We start from the raw sequence: 25,340 nt of genomic DNA, 5'->3' as shown, positions 1-25,340 counted from the left end.
TTTTAATCATGACACTGCCAAGAGGGAGGGGATTCTGTTCTTCCCCACAGGTGATGAGAGCAAATAATGACCTTTGCAGATAGCAAAGGAATTTTAGGTTACGCAAAGATATTGAAACGCTGCAATAGTTTTTAAAGAAGGATGTTCAAAAATGAGACGAACAAGATTATTTTTAGTGAGTCATTTGTGTCCAGCTTTTATAAAACCATATGGCTCTATTAGTAAGCAAGTTTCTTGAGCATTTTGCTGCTTGAAACTGTAACATAACACAGTTTTATTATTTTAGGAGTTGCTCAAATAAAACAAATTTAATGCTACTTGGCAAAGACAGAACATGGTATCTGGAACAACTGTTTGCAAAATTCTGGGCCCCTTTTTAATGACGTTCAGTTTCCTCCCTGCAATGGCACATTCTTCAGCCTTTGTAAGCTTTTCAAGATTGAATAAGTGACGTCTCTTGAACAACCTTGATGTCTCCTGAAGTACCACAGCTAAAAATAGTTTTCAAGAAAACTCATTATACAGGTTAAAATAACCAGATTTCATTTATTATTTGAAGGCACAGTCCTCTCCATTCAGTGTCAAAGAAGCTCTCCATGATGAGTGTCTCTCTCAAAATGTGTATTTTTAATGGACAGACTGCTCTGTGGTTCACTGCAATTCCTTATATTTACAGAGTATATTACGGGTGAAGCTGCAAACCTTCCATCAAAGCTTTAAACGCCACCTGACACATTTATTTGACTCCCCTTGTTGGGATGTTGGCTTTTTGTGCCTGGCTTCCCCAGCTTTTGTTTTGTGTTTTGTGTAGGCCAAGCTTATCCCACCCCTGCCTCGTTAATCTGCTCTCTGGAGTTCATGATGTGGGACAAGCATTTCATCCTGAAATCTTTACGAATAGATGGAGGTGCTAATTCAAAGGCAGAGTTTCTGTGTTAGCAGGGCACAGTTTCCCATGTGCTGTGGCAGCTGGTGCTATATTTAGTGGCTCCAGTTCAGCCAAGTGCTTCAGCTCACGTTGTGTGTGTTTGCTTCATCCTTTGCCTGTTCATCACACTGATCAGCAGTTAGGTCAGTGGAAACTGTCAGTGGTTTGCTGGTTGGAGATGGAGTTAAAGATGTGGCTGCATTTAAGGCTGCCTAAAAGCTTTACTGAGTCGGAGAAAAAGACTGTAATATTTACATTTCTCTCAGAAATGTTTTCTTGCCAGACCTGTCAAAAAGCTTTTTGTTTATTTAGGTTTTGGGTTTTTGGGTGTTTTTATTGTGTGAGTGATTTTGTGTTTTTTGTTTGGGTGTTTTCGGTGGGGTGTTTTTTTTTTTTTTTGTTACTTCAGGGGTATATTGTTTGCTAAGTCATGAAGGTATTTTGGTGTCCTTATCTCTTATTGCTTGTTCCATATTATAGTCCTTAGTGATCTGTAACATTGTTCCTTTACTCTTGTGCATTCCTGTGCAGGTTCTCCATCAGAAGGAGAAGTTGCGGCATTTGATATTATAATTTAGAGTAAAAAGTGGCAGAAATGTGTATCCCAATCTGCTAGGAATAACTGCTCATCATTAGAGGAAACAAAGTTTGTTTTTTTACTGTTGATCATCTCTGCCAATATCTGAGACACAAGGACAGCAAATTATAAGCCTGGGGTTTTTTTTACTTGCTCTGGTAAAGACTCAGATCTGATTTCCTTTTGGTTTACAGCTGAGATTTCACTGCTTAAGTACTGTCTGAGGTGCTGAGCTATTTTTATTTAGTCATTACAAGAAATTGTATTTTATAATTTACCTCCTTAACTCTCATTTCAGAATGGAAGATGTCATTGCTTTCATTTTCTGGATTGAATTTTTTTTCCTTTTCTTTTTCATTTTATTGTTTTATTTTGCATTTTGCCTCCACAAAAGTAAGAAACATTATCTTCGTAACTACTGGGCTTAAAAAGTCAAAGCAAACCAAAACTTTGAGCATGATTCTTCCTCTAGGCCTTTATTGAAAAAAACCCCAGGAAAAATGTTAATGAAAACACTTTGTGTGTTTCCCCCCCCCCCCCCCCCCCCCCCATTGTAACATAGAGATTATGGTTTATGTAAAAGTTTTCCAAACTTAATTGGTATTTCTTCTATTTAGCTGCTTGAGCAGAAATGCATGGAAAATATCACTGAAACAAATGGGGATTTGGGCTTGGGTTTTGTTTCTTTAAATATCTAAGCAAAATTTTATCTTCCACTCATGCACAAGCTCCTGCCTCATGGGGAGAAACTTCATTAACCACACCTCAAATATATCTTCAGTTGAGTTTAATCTTGACAACAGATATTTTTAACCTTTGTCTGTGCAGGTCTGGGGGGTGTTGGGTTCGATTGGATACAGCCCTTGCCACATTGCAGTGCCTGATCTGCTGCCTGATTCTGGTCCCGATCCCTGCTCTCCCAACATCTAATTCTGGTCCAGATCCCTGCTCTCCCAGCATTTATTCTGGTCCAGATCTCTGCTCTTCCACCAACACCCAATTGTGGTTCAGATCTCTGCTCTTTGAACACCTAATCTGGTTCAGATTTCTGCTCTCCTCACACCTGATTCTGGTTCAGATCTCAGCCCTCCTGCTGGGACAGAGGATGTTCTGTCAGTGGAGGATCTCATCTGCTCCCAAGTCCTTCTTTGGGTGTTGTGCTGTGCTCCCTCAGCTGCTTGCATCCAAGAGGGCTGGCAGAGCAGCCTTGGGCTGGGAAATATTCCCTCTGATCCTGCTCCCTGTGATCCTTGGCTCTGCTTGTTCATCTGTGCAGGGAGGGGACTGTCCAGGAGGCATCATCTGCAATGCCGGAGTCTGGAGCAGCCCTGGAATGGGGTACAAGAGATAAGGAATTCATGTTGAAAGTTCTCCTGCTCTGTCCTGCAGCTCAATGAAATCTTGAAGGGCTTCAAGGGATCTACTTGTTTAACCACTTACTTACTATTAAATGGAGATACATCTATATAGTAAAATTGTACTAATTGTCTTCTGTAATTTGCCTTACCACATTAATTGATTCCATACCAGGGCTTAACCCCCAAAACACTGCTGTGCTTCCAGGCCTCCAAGCAGTGGAGTTCCAGACTGCCAGTGGGGATCCCATCATCTGATCCTACACTGCCACTGGAGATGGATTGAAAATGGTTCAGTGTAATGAAACATTCTGTTGATAGTTTTGTGTGATTCTCCTCCTCTTTTTGATATCCTCTTAGCTCCAAGCAAGTCTGCTGTTGAAACTTAACTAGGTTTTCTTGAACAATCTTCTTATACCTGTTGTTTGTCTCAGATGTGTTATATGCCAGTTTTCATGGGCTCTGAATGTTTCTTCAGCTGTGCTCTAACAGGCTGTGTTTGTTATATGATAAAAAGTTGTGTAGCAGTTTCTGAAACCCTTGTTGGTTTTATATAGCCAGATTTTTAAATTAAATGTTCACATTTGCTACATTCAGAATGAGAATTGGTCACCTGCTGATAGGCAGCTGCTTATAGTCTTTCCTTTCTTAATATTTTGGTGTTGAAAATGTCATACAGCTTTGAAAGGTGGAGGAAAACCTCTCTTGTTTGGGTGCTTGAAGAACAAGATGTTTAGTTTGGAGGACTAAGATGTGGCCTGTTTAAATAGATCTGATGTTTCTACACGGAGAAAATAATTAGTATTAAGTTCATTGTTTTGTTAATGAAAAGTATTAATAATAAAAGTCAGTCAAATTAGGAACCAGGCAAATTCAACTAAATAAAGCAAATAAAGCTCTCATTTGGTGCAATTAAACTGACAAATCATTAGGAAAATCTGTCAAGCAATGTGTTTATATTAATGTTCTCGGGATTGGATGTGATTCTAAAATATATTCCTTATTTCTACATTCTTGAGCTGAATATAGATTCTACTGAGTGTTAACTCATGACACGTGGGAGGTTACATACAATAGTTAAATTATCCTGGTAATCAGAGGTATTTAACTTGTGCTAATGGTGTAACATTGCAGTGGGTTCGTGAAAGAGCAGCAGAAAGTAGCTTGCAGATTGAGAGAATTGATTTTTGAGATCCAGATGTTAAATATGTATGGTTTGACACATGAAGATGTGAGAACATAAATCTGAAAATATTTATAGATGTGCTGGGAATATTTAACATAAGTGAAAAGGTTTACAACTGGAAGAAGTCAGATGAGGACGCTTCTTGGAATATGTGAAAAGACCTTTTGCCAGTAAGGTGGAGAAACTCACTGAATCACCTGAGCTTAGTCTTGAAAACTTCATTTTTAGATAATTTATTAAAAATTAAATTAAAGAGACCCTACTGAAGAAACAACAGCATCAGCAAAGGTGCTGTAGATCGTTTTTCTGCTTTTGCTGCTCTTTGTGTTGGTCAGTGGATTTTGGAGGACAGAGTTGTCATCTGTCACACTGTTGTCACCAGAGCCAAAGCTTCTCTTCCCTGTCTTTGTCCATTCTGTGTAGCAATGACTGTTCAAGGAAAGCAGAAGAGGAAAAATAAGAAAGAAAAAAAAAAGAAAAAGAAAAAAGAAAAGGAAAAAGAGCATGGAGATGAAAATACTCCATGATTTCAGCTGATGGGAAAGTGAGATGAGTCAGGATGCAGAAAACTTGCCAACCCTCCTGAGAGCTTCTTGTTTCAAACGACTTTTAAACTAGGCTGGAGACAGAACTGCAGAGAGATTGTTCACTGAAGTGAGCCATCATTGCAGCTGCATTTGGGGTTTAATTCTGTGTTCAGTGCTACTGAAGGATATCCTCAGCTGTCATTTCAAGTAATCACAATCCTCCTGAAAGAGATTTCTAGATCACAGTGTCATTGTCACTTGCCTGAAGTTCCCATGGCCCCAGTTTTGTGACTGTTTTTGGAACCATAACTGGCATTGTAAGATTTTAAAAATACATCATGATTCATTGTGCTGCTAACTTTTGCTTGTGCTATGTTCTCAATTCTGCAGTAGATCATAACAGAAATTCATTTATACACTAAATCTCTAAGAAACTGTTCAATTAACTCATTTTTCAACTAAAAGAAAAGATTTCTTATTTGGTTTTTGATACCAGTATTGACTTAAATTTCTTATTCTGAGATTTTCAGATGATAAATCAGTGTACTGAAAATGTTTCCTTCTAATTCTAGTTTTTACCTCTACAACCTTCTGCAGTTTTGTGTCACTTGTAAAAGAAAATCTTGAACATGACATTTATGGAAGACTTTTCAAAAGCATGCGTCTTGAATAAGTCAGGAAGATTATCAAAATGGAAGAAAGTTTGGGTGCTATTATTATTAGTACGCTGAATTTATTGGACCAGACTTACTTCCTTCTCATTAGCTGGGAAGAGGAGTCAGACCCTTTCATGAACTTTTGTTCTGTGTCCTGGTGTCCGTGCATGGTCCAGCACAGCTCATGATGGTTTCATGTTGTGTTTGTTTGATACCATCCTAAACCACAAACCTGAAACTAATCCCCTGCAGCCCCCCGGGGCTAGCTCAGTTTCTTGGGAGGCTTTGGGGGAATATTTCAGGGATAGGGCAGAAGATCCAAAAGAGGCTCTTACCCCCAGGGTTGATCCAAGACGTTTATTCCAGGAGGGGAAACGAGGGCAGGAGGTCCAGAGGGCAAGAAAGGTCCAGAAGGAGGGAAAGAGGGCTGGAGCCTTGGAGAGCCGGAGGGCAAGAGGAAGAAAGAGGGAGGACAGGCCCTTATCAAGGTTTCTGCCCAGGGGGGATGGCTGGACCTCAGCCAATTGGGTCAAGAAAGGAAGGAAGGGTAAAACTACATGATTACAGGCTTCAGGGGTCCTGGGGAAAAATCATTCCCTAGAGAAATACAACATAAACCCACCCCACCCAAACGAAAACCGGCTGATTCTGGATGTGTTCAACCCAAACCTTCAAAAGGAGCTGGTAACAATTAAATGACCCCTAAAAACGAGTGGGAAGTCACTGGTGACCCTTCAGAATGGGTGAAATGTGGGGTGTTCTCTGCCTTCTCTGGGATGAATGGTAACTAACACCTGCTTAACTAAACTTAGAGGACTCAAGATCTATCCTCCTCAACCAATTAAATATTTAGTGTAAACCATTAAAAGGTGGTGGATAGTTTGGGAAAGGGATAATAAATTGCGTATATGTGGGCAAATCTTTCCCAGTTCCAGAAATCTGTGGGTTATGACTGGTGTTTCTCTGTTTCTGTGTCAGTAGGCCATTATGGTATATAATGTAATCAACTTGAGATCCATTTATTCTTTTGAGTGTTTTAGGGGTTTTTTTATAACCTGGCAGACTTTAAAACACCCTGATTTACATAATGTTGAGGTCAGCACTAGTGGTCTAAGATTTGGTCAATTGCCTTAAAATCCTTAAAACTACTCAATGTTTGAATTTTTCTGGTAAAGAACTTGGTTTAAGAAACACATTCATGACTGCACTAAAATATAGGAGTTCACGAAAATCTTACTGGAGTTCCTTTGTCACACTTGCATGAACATGATTTGCCTCTCAAATCTCCTTTACTGACATAAATAAATAGGTTCTTTAATAAATAGGGACTTTAATTCCTGTCTTGCAATGAATGGCCTTCTGTAGGTTCTGCTGGAGGGAAAATTATTGTTAACTATTTGACTTTCTTGTTAATTCTTCATTTTCCTGGAAGTTTCATAACTCAGCATCATGAGTTCTACATGCTCTTACTGACTGCAGAATGTGAAAAAAAAAAAAAAAAAAAAAAGAAAAAAAATCCTGCTAGTTCTCAGATCTTTAGCAAATTATTCTTTGAGAGCTTCAGGGTTTCTTTTTTTCCCTCTCTGTTTGTTTGTGTTTTTCCTTTCTGTTTGTTTGTGATGTTTGTTGGTTTGGTTTTGGGTGGGTTTTTTTTTAGTTTTGTTTTGTTTTTCAAATTTTTTTGGCATAACATCTGATTTTCTAGAGCTTATGCTTTCTTGGATAAACATAAGATGAGCTTGGATGCAGCTTCTTTTTGAAGCTTCCTAGTTTAATAATAATAATAAAAATTAACCTTTAATTGTGTTTGCTTTTTGTTGCTGTAATAGTCTCTTTGATATTGTCCTGTATTTATTCTGAAGATCTAGTGCTATCTTTTTCTGCAGTCTTAATGTTACTTTCAATTCTTACACACTAATATCTTATTCTTCTAAGTTTTCAAGGTACTGTAATATTCCTGTAACTTCAAATTTTATATTTTTTTTACCTAAACATTTCCCTTGAGAATTAACAAAAAATTACAAGAAAAGAATTATTTCTCCTACATGTCTATTTTGTGTAGTGTTGGAATAGGAGGAAATAAATGTCATAATGATGAATAATTTTCAAGAATTCATATTTGGAGATTTTTGATATCAGTGATGTTGTTTTGTCCTGAAGGGCAGTTGCTTGTGTAGGTCCTTTGTGGTGTGAATTGTTTTATTTGCAAAACTTTGGCTCTGCTGCCAGAAGATATTGCAGGAAGTTTGAATGGTTTTGGGGGTTTTTTTTGGGTTTGCTGTGGCAGAAATAAAAAATTCCTTCCATATTAAGTGTTTAAAACTAATCTACACTGGAAGTTGCTCTTCCAGACCATCACCTTGTTTCTACTGGAGATGCAGAAGTTGTCTGAGACTTCACAGGTCTCATCTCACTCTCCCAGTGAGGTATAAGCTGATAAAAGCTTTTCCCCCTTTTCTTTTCCATTTCTTTCTGGTAATTGACTCAAGTACTGGCCTTCCAGTTATTTCTTTCTTGTGAGTTCTAAGGAAGAAGTTTCTAACAAATGCCACGTCTCCTTATTTGTTCTAAATTCTTGAGTTTTGACGTGTTTGCTTCAGGCACTGGGCTGCCTTCCTGCATCCCCCTCTGTATTCAGCAGTCATTGAGGTTTTACAAAGGGAGAGAAATCTCTTAAAATATATATTAAAAAAGCCTCCACCCCCAGTTTTGCTTTTTATTTTTGCTAAGAGACTTGGTCCTGACCCCAGCAGTACTTGCTGTTCTCGCAGTGCCTGGCTGCAGGGGACATTATTGTCACTTGGGGACCTAAACCTCCACCTCCTGGGCTTGTCCTGGGAGCATTCCCACCCCCAGGGCTGGCAAAACTTGTCCTCCTGTGTGTGCTCTGGAAGGAACATCTTTGATTTCCAGAACAGAGTTGTATTATGGACCAGAGAAACTATTTCCAAAGTAGAACAGTTCTTAAACTCCTGGACCTCTGAGTTTAGTTGCCTTTGGAATGGAATTTCAGTTCAATTGTAAACTACTGTGCAGTAACTACAACACCTATGACTATAATAACTGTAAATATTCTTGGTTGCCCCAGACACACAAATGTAGCTTGATTGTGCACGTTGAAGGATGGCTCTGACAACTCTCACCTCACCAATATTCCTCTTTCTTCCCTTTTGGGAATATTTCTGGGTTGTTCAGAAGCCTCTTGGGAAGCTTTTCATTTCAGATAGATTGGTAAAGTGTTATTGCAGCTATCTGATTGGATTTGGCATTTTGGTACCCGGTTCCAATAAATTTTCTTGGGTATTATATTTTTATCACCATTGCTATTATTTCTGCTTATTCTCACATGGAAGAAAAGGTTGTAAATTAGAATAACATTTTCCAGAATACTAATTAGAGTAAAATAAGTATTGAAAATACTAACACTTAATTGTATTAAGTAGTAACTGAATTATTAAATTATTATTATAAATATTATCATAATTAATAAGACTGGTGAATATTATAATTTTAATTATAATGAAAAGGTTTACTGGAATGAACTTTTGGAGTAAAGTTTCTATTCTACAACTTTGTCAGTATTATTTTCTTATTACCAGACATGCAGTTGATGTATTTCTGTCAAATGCATCTAGGGAAATTTGGATTTAAAGGATAGTAGCTGACAAATATTAAGTTTTTCTGTGAGAAGTGCCTGTGTTTGCCTGTTTTACAGAGGGAGGAGCATTCTCCCTCTCAGAGAAGTTCTTCTCAAGGTTAAGTGCTCCAATTGCCAGCTTGTTTTGGTCTCTGGACAAGCCATGGAAATGGAATTTCTCCTTTACAATGAAATTTCTCATTTACAACAAAATTTTTCCTTTACAACGAACTTAAACCAATTTAAAATTTTAGTTGCAAATTTGTGTCTTAAAGAGGTAATGCCAAAGTAATTTAAAATAATACAACTCTTTTTATGTGAAGGTTCAAGAAAAACTGAAAAATGTCTGTGGTTTTCCCCACAGAAATGAATGTAAAACCTGCAAAGTGAGAATAGAGACAGGTGAACAAATGCTGTGGGCCTTGATAATGTGCAGGTCAGAATTGTCATGGGACTGCTTCTCTTTAGGATGTATCCTTCTGTTCCATTCTAGCAAAAAAAACCTAATATTTAAAAAGGTTGTTTTTAGTAAGGATAAGGATGCTCTTACAATTGGAGGAGGAGATAAAACCTGTACGTCAATGTATGTATTCTTTGCATATATATCTATATCCATGTATAAACACCAATTTTGATAGACACACAGTAATATCATCACTGAAATTATGCTTTTTTCCCTCTGTCTGAACAGCACTCGGCAGTGTCACCTCCTCCTTGATGTCTTCAACTCCACAGAGCACGAGCTGACCATCAGTGCCAGGAACAATGAAGATTTAATTCTGCACGCTGGGGAGTGTCAGCGGTGAGTGCTGTCACTGCTGAAAGGGCCCAGGTTTAGCCACATTATTTTTCTGTACACAACTGATGACATTTAGGTGCCTGTTTTTCTTCTTAAACGCTGTACACATGTTGAAGAATATAAAAGTTTTGCTTTCCTGAAGGTGCATCGCTAAGTTTTAGCCATGTCTCAAGTAAATTTATTTTGGCTCTGCATGTAGTAGTCCTGAAAATAATGAAATACAAAGCAGTTGGTACTGAGGTGTGCTCCTCATTTAACTTTTGTAGAGTGTTTGGATGTAATTTCCATGTGCTCCGAATGTAATCCTGGTGTTAAAATCTGATAGTTTGTTATCCTTTCCCAGTTTTAAATTTTCTTGACGTGGTTCCCCAGCCATTTCCTCACTTTTCCTACAAAGGAAAACTACAGGAAAGAGAAATAGAATTGAAGAAAAAGCAATTCCAGTCTCTGTGGGAAAATATATTTCCGATCAAGCAGGCTGTTTTGGGTATTGATTCTTAAAGCCCTGCCAGGGTGATGTACAGCTCATTATTAACCATTATTTGCCATTATACACCTGCCTCAGATTCCTGCTGCTGGCTGTTGCCTGGGGCTGCCTTATTAATCTCCTTCAGATGATCATTGCCTCTGAATTCCAATTTCATCCTAGAAAAGGTGATAATGTGAAAAAGGGAATCTTGCTTTTGGGTCAGGGGCTCCCTGCACTGCTCTCTTCTCTGGGAGAGACTTTAAGGCCTGCAGCTGAGAAACTTGGTTAAAGAGAGATGTTTTTATGGCTCCAAATGCCTGGATGGATATTAAGTTCAAAGTCAAACCACGTTAATTGCAAGGAATGCAGCTGTCAAGAAGAATTACAGGATAGGTAAAATAGGAAATTTGGAATGCTTTTTGCCTTGGTGACTCCCAGAGCACAACCAAGTGGAAGCATGTTGACTCAAACTCAGGTTGAATTTTACTTTACCAAGCAATGGACAAAAACATCAGTAACATACAGTGCTTCTTCCTTTTATTTGGAAAGAATTGGTTTTTTTTCTTTTTTAAAATGCAGTTTAAGCAGTCACGAAAATGTTCTTGTTCTTATACGTCCATATTGTTTTGTAATTTTATTTTTATGCCTCTTGGAGTTTTTTGCATTGTTTTTATAGTTTTCAAACCCTTAAAAATTTTTCATGCCAAGTTTTTGGGGCAATATATAACAGAGAGAATTTAAGCTACAAATCATGTTATGAAATTTCTTTGCATCCCTTTGGTTGAATTTTATTTTCCTGTGGATTTAAATTTAAATATCCTTAAATCATTACATTTTAATGGATATAAACCCTTTCAGAAAGTCTTTTGAAACAGTCATTTATCAAGGGAGATTGCTTATGTGTTGCAGGTATTTAAACTTCTAAAGTTTTTTTTATTCTTATTGCAAAATATGTTTTTCGTGTTGGTTAGAAATTGCATAGGGTTTTTCTATTGGTTCTAAACTTGTTTATTATCTATTTCTTGAAGGTAAGTGCTTTTAATTTTAAGACTGTGTATATGGCTCCTATGTTGCTCTTAGTTTTAATTTTTATTCCAATAGATCTACTAGAGAAAAGCAGGTGGAACATACACTGGGCTTTAAAATTAACTTCCTCCTTCTAGAAAAAGACGTTCGTTCCTCTTTGTGGAAAAATAAAAAAGGAAAAATAAAAGAAGGATAAATCTTTTCCCTTTTTAAGCAATGGCTCCAGAAATTTACTTTTTAATACAGGGCAGGCGTTGCCTGGAATCTGCTTTTGAACCAAGATTTTCAACCCAAATATGCAAAGCTTTTCAACACATCCCTTTTTTAGAGTCTCCTTTTCGGATTTTTTTTCTTTGGATATTGATTGTTATTAATAGCTGATTCATATTTAAAGAGAGGGTTTCCAATCAAGTTTAGGATTTCTTTCCTCTTCCCAGTACCTCTTGGATGCTGCCCTCATTCTTAATGCTTGCCTCATTCTGCCTTTATTTAAATTCCGACTTTTTGCCAGCTTTGGTCACTTTCTCTTCCTTTTGTAATTTACTCTCTCTCTATTCATCACCCTCACTTTGAAATCTCCCATCCTGACAGAGTGGAGGTAGCAGGAAATTGTTTTCTTCGTCCCTGTTGTTATTGCTGGGGACTGTAAGTGTTTTCATTGTTTTCATATTCTCTGCCTCCACACCCACAAAGAAGGATAATGCTGCATCCTGCTTACTCTGGCCTCTTCTGCTTCCCACGTTGGATGTTTAGAAAGAAAAATACCTTGGAAGTTTTGATGTGTTGCTTCTTTTCTCTATATTACACAGTGGTCACTGTAGAATGTAGGTTTTTGCCTCCTGACAGGGAATTTGCAGGGGATTCTTGCTTTGCTCCCATGGAAAATGAGGAATGCTGGTGGAAGTTCTTGGGTGCTGCACTTACAGCACACTCTCTGCAATATATTTGATTTGTAACGAAGCTGTACAATTGACCATGGTACTGGCAGTGGGGAGAGTGAGGAGATGGAAACAGAAAAGCCAAAAAAAAGTCTGAGATTGTCAGTAGGTCAGTGCTGGCACTGCCAAATCTTTCTGAGCCCATGAAGGGCAGTCCCTGGGATCCATTTTGTAGTATCCACATTGTTTGGTGCATTCCAGCCTTGTCCTGTTCTCTGTCTTATTTGTATTCATGTAAAATGGATCAAATGTGTAGAGTACTGCACAATATTTTTATTTTAAGGTCTGGAAGGCAATTTGCTTCAATTAACTTAGAGACAGGGCAATAATAGCTGCTACAATAACACTGCATATGTCAGGAAAAACTGGTATTATACTACTTAGAAAAAGAGACATCCTTTAGGCTATTAAAAGACTATCTGGAAAATAGATGCCTTTTTCTACAGTAAGACTATTCTGCTGACTAGTGAAAATTATCATTTTAGCTTTCAGAAAAGCTTAAACTTACAATTTGCTGTACTTTTCAGCCAATAATTTGGATTATTTACTGTGTGCATTGTAGCTGTTCTTGGAGATATATACCAGCAGTGTTTCTGAGAAGTGACGCTCTTTTCCCTCTATTTTAGCACAGAGAAACAACTGTGCTCCCTGTCATTTTATAGTCAGAAGTGATAATTTGGGCACAGTGATTATTTTGTTCACTCATCTTTCTGTCTTTCATCATTGCTTGTTTTGCAGACAAACAAATCAAAGGATCAACCTTTTTTTCCCCCCTATATCCCAGGACGTTAATTAGCGACTTCATATTCCCATCTCTGGTTTCCACATGACTTGAAATGTTCCTTTGTATCCCTTTGTGGCACAATTAGTGACATGTTTTAGTTGGAGGTCTTTTATTCCCATGAGATGATGGGGAGACAAGAGAACCAAGATTAGGTTGGAGTAGAGAAGGAAGAGACAGGAGATTTGTCCTCCCTCTCCTGTGATGTTGGCTGAGGAAAAGAGAGGAGCAAGAGTTGTGGATGGTTGTTCGTTGAACTCCTGAAAATAATGTTAGGGTTCATTGCAAAGCTAGATTACAACTCAATTTTTCCTGCTTTACATCTGCAGGAGCTTTTTTAAACTTCGATATCCACAGGGAAATGCACTGGAGACCTGGTGTCCTGATGAAAAATGTCAGCCAAGTTACTCTACAGAAGTTCTGGCTGCAGTGAGTGATGCTGAAGAGGTGGCAATATCTTCAGTTAATTTAAAATTTTGCAAGTTTTCTTCACCTCTCCAGTTGAATGTATGACATGTGATGATGAGGCAAGCAAATTCTCTTGTGTCTGCTATTGGAAAGTTCAGCCTCCAGAGATTTTTTTCTGGACTAGCTGAGTCTCCAGTTTCCTGAAGAAGAAAAAAGCTGTTTCTTGAAGCAGTCAGCTGCAATGTTAAAGGACTTTTGCAATGAGCAAAGTGCAAGTGTTTTGAATGTAATCAGTAGGAAATCTGAGCTTGTTTATCCCAGCAACGAGGCAATCAACAAGTTGTTCTGACATGGAAAAATATAGCAGACAGCTCTTGGAGGGAATTGTATTAATGTCTGTGAACAAAAAAGTTTCCACTAACAGTGATCAGAATTTATTGAAAAACCTTAGGTACGGTAATTATTGTGTTTCTTGATTATCAAACCATTAAAATTAAATTTCATGACAACCCTCATTTATGTGTAAATCACTTCATAATTTATGGTAATAGATGTTATCTCGTTGTGTGCCCCAGGATATCTCATTTTGTACCACACACCCTGCCTTTCCATTCCCATTCCCACTCTGCGCACGCCGTGCCCGAGGCATTGATGCTGGGGAGGTCTGGCTGCATCAGTGCTCCCCTCTGTCCCTGAGGGACAGCACAGCTGAGCTGCTGAAATCTTCCCCACGTGGGCTCTGCACATTCACACTTTGGCCTTTTCAGACTCTCCTGGCCTTGGCGTGAGGACCACAGGGATTAAAGCTTGGGATGCTCAGGACAGGAGAAGGACAGGCCAAATAGTGGTAAATGAGGAAATAGTTTTGTTGGTAATTCAAATCGGAGAGGCTTTTGTGCAAAACTTGCAGTTCACAAGTGCTGGTGACCCAGGGGATGCTGATGTGAAAGAACATGATGGAATTTTGGCCTTTTGATTTTTTTTAATTGGGAGCTGCCTAATTAAAAATAAGCTGAAGAAATACTGCAGTAGGAAAGTCAACACTCAAGTTCAGGCTTCCTTTCTGGGTCAGCAGTTTTACCCTGCCTTTTAGCAGGGTCACAGGGTTAAATGACTGTGTTTGCTTATATATACACTCTACGGTAAGTTTTGGTTCTTTTTTTATAGTCAGCAAAATTATAGGTATTTTGCTCAATTTTGCTAGGTGAACTTCTGTGTGTATTGACTTCACCCAGTTTGATTTTTTTTCTGTTATGTTTTAATGAGACAAGAATAATTAAAGAAACAAATTATTATTTTCACTTCTATACCTTTCATCACATAGTCTGGTGTTTCTTTCATCCGTGGAAACGAAAGAATTTTTTTAACGTCCTTTGTGTGCATACTAATTATGAGAGCCATTTCTGTGCTTAATTGTTTGATGTAAATGCATTTATTAATTGAGCTGTGAAGTCTGTGCAGTGGTATAATGCACTTTCTGCAATATTAGTTAACAGTGCACATTTTGAAAACACTTTGAACTCAGTCCTCTTTCAAAGGGAGCAAGAATTAAAAAATTCTGCCCCATTCTGAACCAGAAGTTCCCCCAATAAATTTATTGTCCATGTGTAAGTAAATGATGATTGTTATTTCTCACAGCTGCCAAGTCAGTGTTTAATTTGTGTGTCTGTTTATGACAGGGCATGTTGTCTGTGTGGGAGATTAATGATTTTTTTCCATACATTGCTGTTACAGTTTATGTTTTAAAGACAAAGCTGCTATGATTAAGGCTTTGCCTGCTGTCAAGAGAAAATAAAATTTCACAGCAGTTGCCCTTGGTCTTCATGTTAAATCTGTGGTCAGCTGGATATTTCTGAGATACTTTCAAGTCAAATTGTACTAACTAAAACATGAAAATCACCCTTTGTTGTCAGGGCAATTGTTTTCATTTTGTCTCTTATTTGACAGTTTTTAAATACACTTTTAGTTTTTTTAAGGCTTGCCTTTTTCTACTAATGGCCAAATCCATCTTTAAACAGTACATAATTTTGAATGAATAGTTAGTTATTTTCAACAAAAATATTATAAAGGAATTGTTTGGGTAGGGAATGGTGATACATCTAGTACTGGTCAGATCCATAGTATGAGCCAGTTATGATTTTCATATTTATTTCAAAGCACTTCGCAAAACCTGGAGATGTTACGGGAGGATTCTGCAAAAACTATTAAATGGCGAAATAACAAACAATAATTAAAAAAGGGAAAGAGCAATATAAGAAGTAATAAAGAGAAATTTCAGTTGTGGACTGCTTTGTAGCTGAAGTACTCAAGGAATCCATTTGCATCCCGTGAAAACCAGATGCTCTTTTGAGGTTTATTCCCAGCTTGTCCCTGCTGTGGTCCTGGTTCCTTTGTAAAGTGCGAAGGGTGACCACAGGGGCTGAGAGTCCTCAGTGTGACCGCACTGCAAAACCCAACTGTGATCTGAGAACGGGAGAGGAAAACAGAAAGAGGGAATGGAGGAGAGAATGTTGATACTCAGTTCTGGTCACACGTACAGGACAGAGAGGAGATCAAATGGTAGAAGATTCAGGTGACCAGTGAAAATAAAAAGGCTTTTGACTTCGGTTTGACAAGAGCAGTAAAATTTAAAGGCATTATTAATGCACTTTATGAGGTGAGGACAGAGGAAGGCTCTCCTGTAAAGGTTAAAGGAAGTGAACATATGAATAAAAAATGAACTTTGAGTTGTCTATGAATGCATCTGGAAATGAAGAGATTTCAAGGCCTCAGGCGTCGTCAGACCGTCTCCCTCACAGAGAAGTGGGGGCAAGACCTTTACAAAGGCTGGGACTGAGGCATCCTCCATGGAATTGCCAAAGATCTGCCTGCAATTGCCACACTTCCCAACTGGAAGACCTTTTCCAGTGTTCTATCCCTGTAACTGATGATGAAAACAAATGCCCTTGTTGGTATTACAGCCGTATATTCCTGTTTCTGTCCCTGTCCTGTCCCTAACGCAATATCATCTTTTTCTTCTGAATAGTTAGGATGTATTTGCATAGAGAATGTGCAGACAATCTATTTCCTATGATTTGCATTTGAATTTAGCATTTGTTTCTGTCAAAAAATGTGTATTTGAGCTCGGGTGAACTTTCCTTCTCCAGCTGCTGGTATGAAGAGCTTCCTTTGGGTTGGCTTTCTCAGACTTGTCTGAGAAAAGGGGATTGTTTTCCTCTTCCCTTCCCTCCCTTCCCCAAATCTCAATGTATGGATTATATCAATCCTGGGATACTGCACTGGGTAGGCAGGTCCTTTGGTATTACATGACTTTCCATAAGATTCTTTTTCTTTTCCCACTTCTTCAGTTGCCTTTTCCTAAATCAGGGGTGACTGCCTCACTGGATCTCTCCTGCAAGGCAGGTTTTCTGACCCCTCTGAACATTGCCTTGGCCTCAGAAGACCCAATTTACACTATTTATAATATTTTGTGTATGCAGCTGGGGAAACAGGAGCTTTGTGAGCGCAGGCCAAGTGTGTCTGACAGGATTTATTAAGTTTAATAGGGTACAACATAAACGTGGCTGGATATTTTGGCCCTTATACAAAATATTACACAGATGAAGCACGAGTTTGCTGTCCCAATTTTAAATGAGCTATAAATCACTCAAAATCCAGTCCAGTCATCTTCATTTTCCCCTTAAATCCTAAGTAGATTACAGGTTGTAGGACTGGCAGGGTTCAAAAGCTCTCTCCTGAAAAAAGTCAGAGTAATTGATTTCAAGATTCAGATTTAGGAATTTTTTTTAAGAGACTTTTTTTTTTTTTTTTTTTTTTTTTTCTTTCCTTAATTTATTCAATACTTGAAAAAAAAATTATTTATTGAAATTTTTGGGTGCTAGGTACAGTTGTGGAAGCATCTGACAAAGTGCAGGCCTATTAAAAAAAATTGACCGAAGTGCTCATACTTTTAAATTGGTATGCAATTTGTGCAAGGTATGTGGAAGAAAAAATAAGAATGTAAGAAAAATTATAATTGTTTCTTTTGTTAGATAACACTAGAGCAACAAGCTAAACAAGAAAAAATACCTCTTCCTGAGAGAAGTCAGAGTTGAGATGACTTGTGCTTGCCCTTAATTCACACGTATTCAAACCAATAAATTCAGACTGTGGTTTTAGAAAATCATGTTTCAGCATTGATGGGTGATGGAAAAAAGTGGGGGATGAAGGTGAACATTATCAACCTTTCACTGTGAATCAATCTCCCTGCTAGAATGAAATACAAAAATACCAGTATTCCCAGGAAGAAAAGATTCCATGAAACTTTTGGGTTTGTCCTTTTTCCAGTAGGATTTCTGAACACCGAAGGAGAAAGGAAAGTTGTATTAATCAACATTGTTTTTTCTCCCCACGTTTGTCTGTATTTCTGTGAGACGGATACAGTCAAAATTTCTGTATTGTCTCAGGCCTGCTCTGTGGTCAGCACACCTGAGATATTCTCTTGGCTGTCTCTCTTCATAAAATCCATGTTAGAACCCTGGGAGTCCTGAGTGAACCGATGGCAGCCGAGCACGAGGTGCCCCCACAGGAGCCCAGAGAAGTGGGGGAGAGCATTTGTGCAGCTCCAGCACAGTTGGCACAGCCCAGTTTTCTGCCAGACTTGCCTTGAAGTGTCAGTTCAAGGCAGGCTGCAGAGCCTGTTGTTGCAGAGGTTGTTTCAGAGTTCTTTCCTCCCCAGTGGATGCAGCAGTGCCCAGGGCAGGGCAGGGAGGGGCAGCTGCCCTGAGCTCTGTGCCTGCATGTGCAAAGATTCATTTACTTGCCTGGTGCTGTGCTGTGAACGTGGGGCCTCATGGCCAACTTCCAGGTTTGAGGGACATCCCAGCCTGTACTATTCCTTGATTGGAGAATCTGCCCACTCACTGGTAAACTTGCTCATTCTTCCCAAAGCCAGCAGTGTTAGAGGCACGTGTCCATAGAACTGGTTCCTCTGTTGCTTGCTTTCGTTCTCCAAGACTTTCTGTCTTTCCAAAATTTGTCCTAATCTCTCTTGGTTTTTTTTTTTTTTTTTTTTTTTTACCCGCATCTGGAAGACAAATTCTTTTCCTTAGCCTTTTTTCCTGTATTTTCTGCTGTTACAGATGGCATAGTGCCACTTTTTGGTAAGCCTTTCACCTGCAGACTCATGCCTTACTTTAAGTAATGTGTTAATGTGAGCAATGCGAATTTGCACAGTCCTCCTCCATGGGTTCAGTTAGTTCAATACTTTATCGGCTCCTAAACTGACACCTAAACCTGGTGCATTGTATGTTCATCTAACAGATGAAAAAAAATCCTGTGGAATTCATTTGCCTAATAAATTGCTCTGATATTTGGACACTTGGACATAAGGAGTGAAGGGTATCTGAATGCTTCCTAGACCCTTTAGAGATCGCAGGGCAAAGTGGTGAAGGTAACTGAATAGTTTCAGTCCATTTCCCAATTTACAATTTTATATATATATATACACTTTTTTTTTTTTTTTTTTTGGTGGAAAGGCTCCCTAACACATTTCAGGTCATTTTTGTTTATGCTGCCAGTAAGAGACTGAGCTTTTGGGTGTAGGTCTGCAGGTCACACCTGGTTTGATCGATATCTGTGGTAAATAGATTAATTTAGACCATAACACTCCCTGCATTTAGGAGCACTTGGCTGTGTTTTGTGGCCGTGGTGACACGGTGGCTGCGTTAATGGGATGAAAGAAGATTGTCTTGAGTGGCTGCCAGTTACGTCTGCCTTAATGGCCAAAGGATTTATGAAAGTTACACTCGGATGTTGCCCAGATTTGGCTTTGTGCCTGCTCTCTGATGTTCTGTAAAAGATCACGATGGTATAGCATAGATTTCCTGAAGCTGGGTATTAAAATATCCAGTTTCTATTAATTTGTTTTTGATGATCAAAAGTATAATTAAAATAGCTGGTTTGTGAGTATTTGCTTCAAAGACAACACTCATTTAAAATTAGTGCTTCATCAACTTGAATTTATTTCTTACTCTTGACATCCATTTAATTCTGCCTTCATTAACTGGAAACAAAAGCTAAAACAACAGTGATTTGAAAAGATCACTGAAAGATGTTAAGTAAATGCTATAGTATATAAAGCCAACCTTTTTTGACATTTTCATTTTGCAGTTACAAATGTGTCTCCAGATGCTGATTTGGAAGTTTTGTTTTCTTTCCCCCTCACCAATGCCACCATGATAACTGAGATCACAGGCAAAAAGTTGAAGCCTTCTTTGGAATAATAGAAAGATTTATAGGTCCTGAATTTAAAAAACAAACCAGTATTCTGCTAAGTGTGAATACAGTTTGTGATTTGCCCTATAAAAGTGTCTAATCTTGGCAGGGAATGGGGAGATGTTAAATTTGTAATCTTTCTTCTTTAATGTCTTTTTCCCCTCACTCCATCCCACTCTTCCAGCGGCTGAATCCTCCCCAGTGAGAGCATTGCCATGTTTGAGGTTTTCAGAAATGCACTCTTTCCACTGTGTTTTCATAACAATGAAGAATTCTGCTCTAGCTTTGTATATTTGAAGTATAATTGACAACTCTGAAATGAGATCTCTGAGAATTGTTTGATTTCCTGGCCCTCGGTGGGAGAGCAACTTTCAGTCTGGATTATGTAGCACCTTGATTTCTGCCTAGTGCAGGAGGTGTGTTTAAAACCTCCATAGATACACTTACCAAATTATTCCTTATCCTGTAGAGTGCTTTCAGGCTATGAAAGATCCCGACATCATGGAAACATTCCAGATTTGATATGTCAAATAATAAATAAGTACCCTTAGGAAAGAGGGTGACTGGTGCTAAAGAAGGTTAATTACATGTTTATTTCGGTTTTATGTGTACAGCTGCATCGAATAAATGTGCTGAACCAGGAAGGAGTAAGCAGAGCTTTATGCAGGGAAGCTGTAGCTCATAGATCCATTGAAGTTCTGTTCAGGAATAAACAAGTTTGTGGGTGAGGAGGCTCTTATTGATGTGATTCTTGACATGGGAAGGAGCTCCCCACCAGAAGCTGATAGGGAAAACAAGCTGCTCTGGGGTAGGAAGGCAAGGTTAGTGATTAGTTTAGAAAGGCAGTAATAGCCTGTAGAGCTGAGGTCCTTATTGGAGCCCCTCAGGGCCCTGAGCTGCTCAGCTTTGTCTGGATCTGGGTTGGAAGAGGGGTGGGCAGGGGGCTGGGAAGGGCCCCGGTGCTGCACTGTAAAGGAGGGAGCTGATGGGAGCAGTTACAGAGGACAAGGTGATGAATTGTCAGGTGAACTTCAGTCTTAATAAATCCAGAGTGATGAACAGGGTGGAAAAAGAATCTGAGCTTTTAATAGTGGATGATGAACTCAGGGCTGCCTTTTGTCTCTTAGGAGTTGGATCCAAGTTTTAATACATCTGGGAGAATCCTACCTATCACTCAGTAGGGGTTGAATACTAAACAAACATCTTTTTTAGCAGAATGTTTTGTATCAGCACAGGGCAGGATATTTTCACTTCTTTGGAATGATCTCACCAAGTGAGAAGATGATACTTGAAAACTATTTAAGTTGAAAGGAAGTGCTCGGAGAAAAATATTTGCAAAAGGGAACCTGATATGAGAGAGGAATCCAGTGTTACACTTCAGGGGAAAAAGAGAAAATAAAAGCAAGCACACGTTGTGAATAGAAGAATGAAGTATAAAAATATTTCAAGTTTAATTGTCTGAGATGATTGGTAGTATTTTTTTTCCCCCCACTTAATTACAAGATAAAGCTCTGCTGGTTGGTGTAACTGTTTTAAGGTGGTTAAATTTGAAACTGTCTTCACAAACCTGAATTATTTCTTCTTGGTGAAGGTTTTGCTGTTGTCCACAGATTTTTTCCTGACTTCTAACCTGAAGGTTTCTGGAGTGTTCCCACACATGCAGTTGTTGCAGGATTTGCACTGCTGAGGAGCTGGTTGGAAGCTGTTTATAGTAGATTATTTTGGGATGGAATTGAGATTTTCCTCACTAATGGCAGGTGCTCTTCTGGGTGCTTCAAATACTCTTATTTCTCCTCTCCCCTGTTGCTTATTCTCCTCTTCAGAGTCTTCTTTCCCTCAAATTGTGCTGATGCCAGGTGGTTTTAGCTCTGAGCTTTAACTGAGAGAAGGTGGCAGTGGACAAGCAGGAGAGCAACATTTGCTTTAATATTTTGAGTCAGCTGACAGAGTTATAAACTACATAACAAAACAGTTATAATCTGGATAAATTCAGGTATTTATTGCAACTAGATAAACTCAGTGTAGCAGAATAGATTTGGGCCAGTGGTTTAGTGTGCTTTTCATAGAATTAAAATGTGGGTTTTCTTCCTATCTATAGAAGTCTCTAGAAACAAACTTCTTTTGGAAAGAATCTACTGAGTCATTGCTTGCATGAGGAAATTTTTCTCTCTGACTCCTGCTCTAACAGTTTACTAGAATAAAAGTATTTTTCCTGAAGTATTTATTCATTGTCTTTTTTAAAAAACAGTTTGACCTGAGATAAATGTCAACTCTGCAGAACACATGGCAGAATATTAATTCTGTTAATAGCTGGCTGTGAAATGTGTGGTAAAGTCCCAGACATGGGATTATCTCAGCTAAAATCTTTTCCTTTGACAAGTGAGGGGCTAATATGTAAATTATACTCACCACCAAAGTTTCCTTCCAAAGTTACTTCATCAGGGAAGCTTCTCAGCCCTATCTTTTATATCAAATTGAGTTAATGAGTTGTGCATCTCCTGATGAGTTGGCAGAGCTTTGCAGCTTCAAGGAGATCTAACACCTGCTAATATCAATGCAAAGGCTTGGCTGCAAAGTTGCCAAACCCACATTTAACCTATTTAAATCACAAGCTACCATTGATCTGGTTTTCACAGTGTGTTCTCCTGAGTGCTTTGGGCTTAGATGCATTACTTAAAGAAAGATTTTAGTATTTAATTTGCAGTGGTTTAAAAGGAGAGAAGCCGCCTCTTTAGCACCGGAGAAAGATAAAAATTGCAGTTCAGTAATTTATTGATAGTTAAGAGGCACGAATAGGATTCTTTCACTGCATGAAGATTCAGTTTGGTATGAACAAAACCAGACTTGATCAAGCAAAAACTGCGAGTGGAAGGCTGCAGTGAAGTGTACCTGTGTTAACAGTGAGGGCAGGAGCAGTGACTGACACTGTGTATGAACCAGGGCTGTTCCTGTGGTCCCAGCACAGTGAGTTACCACTGACAGCTGGCCCAGGCTTTGAGAAGGGTGATGGTGCCAGGTTTGAGGTTGGGCATGGTGTTGAACAAACCTTTCTGTTCAATGTGTAGTTTGAAATTATAGAAACATAGAATGGTTTGGGTTGGGAGGGACCTTCAGGATCATCCCCTTCTGATCCCTGCCATGGGCAGAGACACCTCCCACTATTTCAGGTGGCTCCAAGCCCCATCCAACCTTGAGCACTTCCAGGATGGGGCATCCACAGTTTCTCTGGGCACCCCGTGCCAGAACCACCCTCGTCATAAAAGCCACTTTCCTTATATCACATTTAAATCTGCCCTCTTTCCATTTAAAACCTCTGTCAGGTCACTGCAGGCCTTGGTGAAAAGTAACTCTCAGGTTTTCTCACTTCTTTTAGGCACTGGAAGCTGCTCCAAGGTCTCCCTGGAGCCATCCCATATCCAGGCTGAGCCCCCCCAGCTCTCCCAGCCTGGGTCCAGAGCAGAGGGGCTCAGCCCTCTGAGCATTTCCATGGCCCTCCTTTGCAGCCTCTCCTGCAGGTGCAGGTCTCTCCTGTGCTGGGGAGCCCAGGGTTGGAAGCAGCGCTCTGAGAGGTACCAAGGAGTTGCAGCAGCACACGTTTTATTATTTTTTTTAGGGTCTTGAAGTATGTTTTTTAGGGTCCTGATGGGAACTGTGTCATTTTGTGTATGCTGGAACAAGTTAATCCAAGCTTGTCCTTAATGAGGGTGCTTGTGGTGGCTGTGACAGCCCATGTTTGAAGTAGACTTTGTTTGTAAACACTGGAAATGAAGTGGGCTTCTTGTAGAAAAAGGAGAAACCTTATTTTTTTAAGCTGTTCACTTTTGACTACTTTTCTGTGTGTATTTGGAGAAAATACCAAACATACATCTGAGATTCCATCTAGTAAAATATATTTTTTAAAATGATAACAGCTGCACGTTGTATTGGCAAATAAGAGAACTGGTACAAGATTTTTCACGAACATTTTTCTTATTTTTTAGTCTTAAACCTGTGTCTGTCTCATTTTTCTAGGTCAATACCTTTCATTCCTTGGAGTTTTTGGATGACTTGTGAGTTAAATTTATTTTGCAAAGAGTAGGCAAAGTGTGGGTAATGTTTGTAAATCTAATGTGTTCAATTTGGATAAATCTTATACTGAGATCTTAACAGTTCAGCGACTGAAGGAGTGGGGAAAGAATAAAACACTGAGAAAACCCCACACATTAAAGCTACTTGATTAATAGTTTATTTTCCTGCTGCTCTTTGAAAAAAGAAGTGGCAGGGGAGAAAAGTGTCTTTAAATAGCCTGTTGGGCTGCTGCTGCTGCATCCACTTGCTTGTGTGATGGATACTGCATTTCTCATTAGAGGTACCTTGCACGTGCCCATGGTCGCCATAGTAACTATCTTGGAGCCTTATACCTTAAAATTTATCCCGACAAAGGTTACTGTGGCAATTCCTGCTAATTGGCTTTTTTTTCTTCATTTTTTTTTTTTTCTTCTTTTCTTCTGCTGCTATTTTTAACTCACCCCCTCCTCCTCCATTTAAGTTCCAGATCCTAAGTGGAATGAATTGGCAGAATTAGTGAGAAAATGCTTTACAGGGTAAGACTAATTGGCAGCTAAACTCTGTGTTTTGTTCCATAGTGTGAAAAAAAAAAAATCATCTGAATCATAACTTTCAGTGGTACCTAAAAGGTTATCAGATTTGTCCTCCAAATGTTTTGATATGAAACAATATCAGTGCTCTTGAGAAACAGGTTTGGTTCATGCAGGCTTCTACTATTGTTTATTATCAAATATTTGTCATGTTGTTTATTAGCAGATATTACTAAAAGCAGAGATAGAGGGAAACAGGCCATATCGTGAAGAGCTGCAAAGCTGATTTAAAGTAAGCCTCTAATAAAGAGAAGAGGTAGCCTTGTGCTGTGCTATATTGGTACCTGGGACAGGTGCTATATTGGTGCAGATGCAGCCACCTGGCATCTGCTGGTGCAGCAGGTTGAATTAAAAAGTTATTCATAGGCTGATGATAACGTTCTTTAATTTCCTGTAGGTGTATTAGAGGACGACTGCCGCATTTCCAGTGGCTAGGAAGTCTCAAATTTAATTGCTTGATTGACTCCAGTTCCATTTCCCAGGCCTGGGACTGAGATGGCAGAGCAGTGACCTGGGGAGCACTGCCAGGGTGCTCATTCCATGGGCAGAGCTGGAATGGGGCTGTCAGTGGGGAATGGACTGTTCGATTGTGCTGGGCAGGGAGAAATGGGATTGCAGTTAGAGTGAGGTACAAAATGTGCCTGTAAAGAAGGCAACAGAGTGGGAGAACCTCTGATCATGGCAGTGAGGAAAGGGGCAGGGGCAGGGGTGGGAAGGGGTGGAAAGGAAAAAGGGAAAGGAAAAAAAGGAATGGGCAGGGCAGGGCAGGGGCAGGGCAGGGCAGCAGGGCGGGCAGGGCAGGGCAGGGCAGGGCAGGGCAGGAAAAGGAAAGGAAGGAGGAAAGGAAAGGAAAAGGAAAAAAGGAAAGGAAAAAAGGAAAAGGAAAGGAAAGGAAAGGAAAAAAAAAGGAAAGGAAAAAAAGGAAAGGAAGAAAAGGAAAAAGGAAAAGGGAAAAGGAAAAAAAAGGAAAAAAAAGGAAAAAAAAAGGAAAAAAAGGAAAAAGGAAAAAAGGAAAAGGAAAGAACGGAAAAAAAAAAAGGAAAAACAAAAAAAAAAAAAAAGGCAGAAAAGGAAAAAAAAAAAAAAAAAAAAAAAAAAAAAAAAAAAAAAAAAAAAAAACAAAAAGGAAAAAGAAAAAAAAAAAAGAGTGAAAGTAAAGGA

The 25,340-nt window shown here is 39.0% G+C and overlaps 1 protein-coding gene across 2 annotated transcripts in view; it reads left to right on the top strand.

Moving 5' to 3' along the window:
- Positions 1 to 25,340, top strand: part of TRAPPC9 (trafficking protein particle complex subunit 9) — a 462,611-nt gene that overhangs the window by 165,824 nt on the left and 271,447 nt on the right. For both annotated transcript variants that reach the window (XM_066336558.1, XM_066336551.1), the window contains one exon: positions 9,558 to 9,668. In XM_066336558.1, the coding sequence (XP_066192655.1) occupies positions 9,558 to 9,668 (111 nt within the window). The remainder of the gene's footprint in view (positions 1 to 9,557; positions 9,669 to 25,340) is intronic.

Source organism: Sylvia atricapilla, chromosome 1 (genome assembly GCF_009819655.1).
Source record: "Sylvia atricapilla isolate bSylAtr1 chromosome 1, bSylAtr1.pri, whole genome shotgun sequence".
Lineage (NCBI taxonomy): Eukaryota > Metazoa > Chordata > Aves > Passeriformes > Sylviidae > Sylvia > Sylvia atricapilla.
This window is presented reverse-complemented; position numbering and strand designations above follow the sequence as displayed.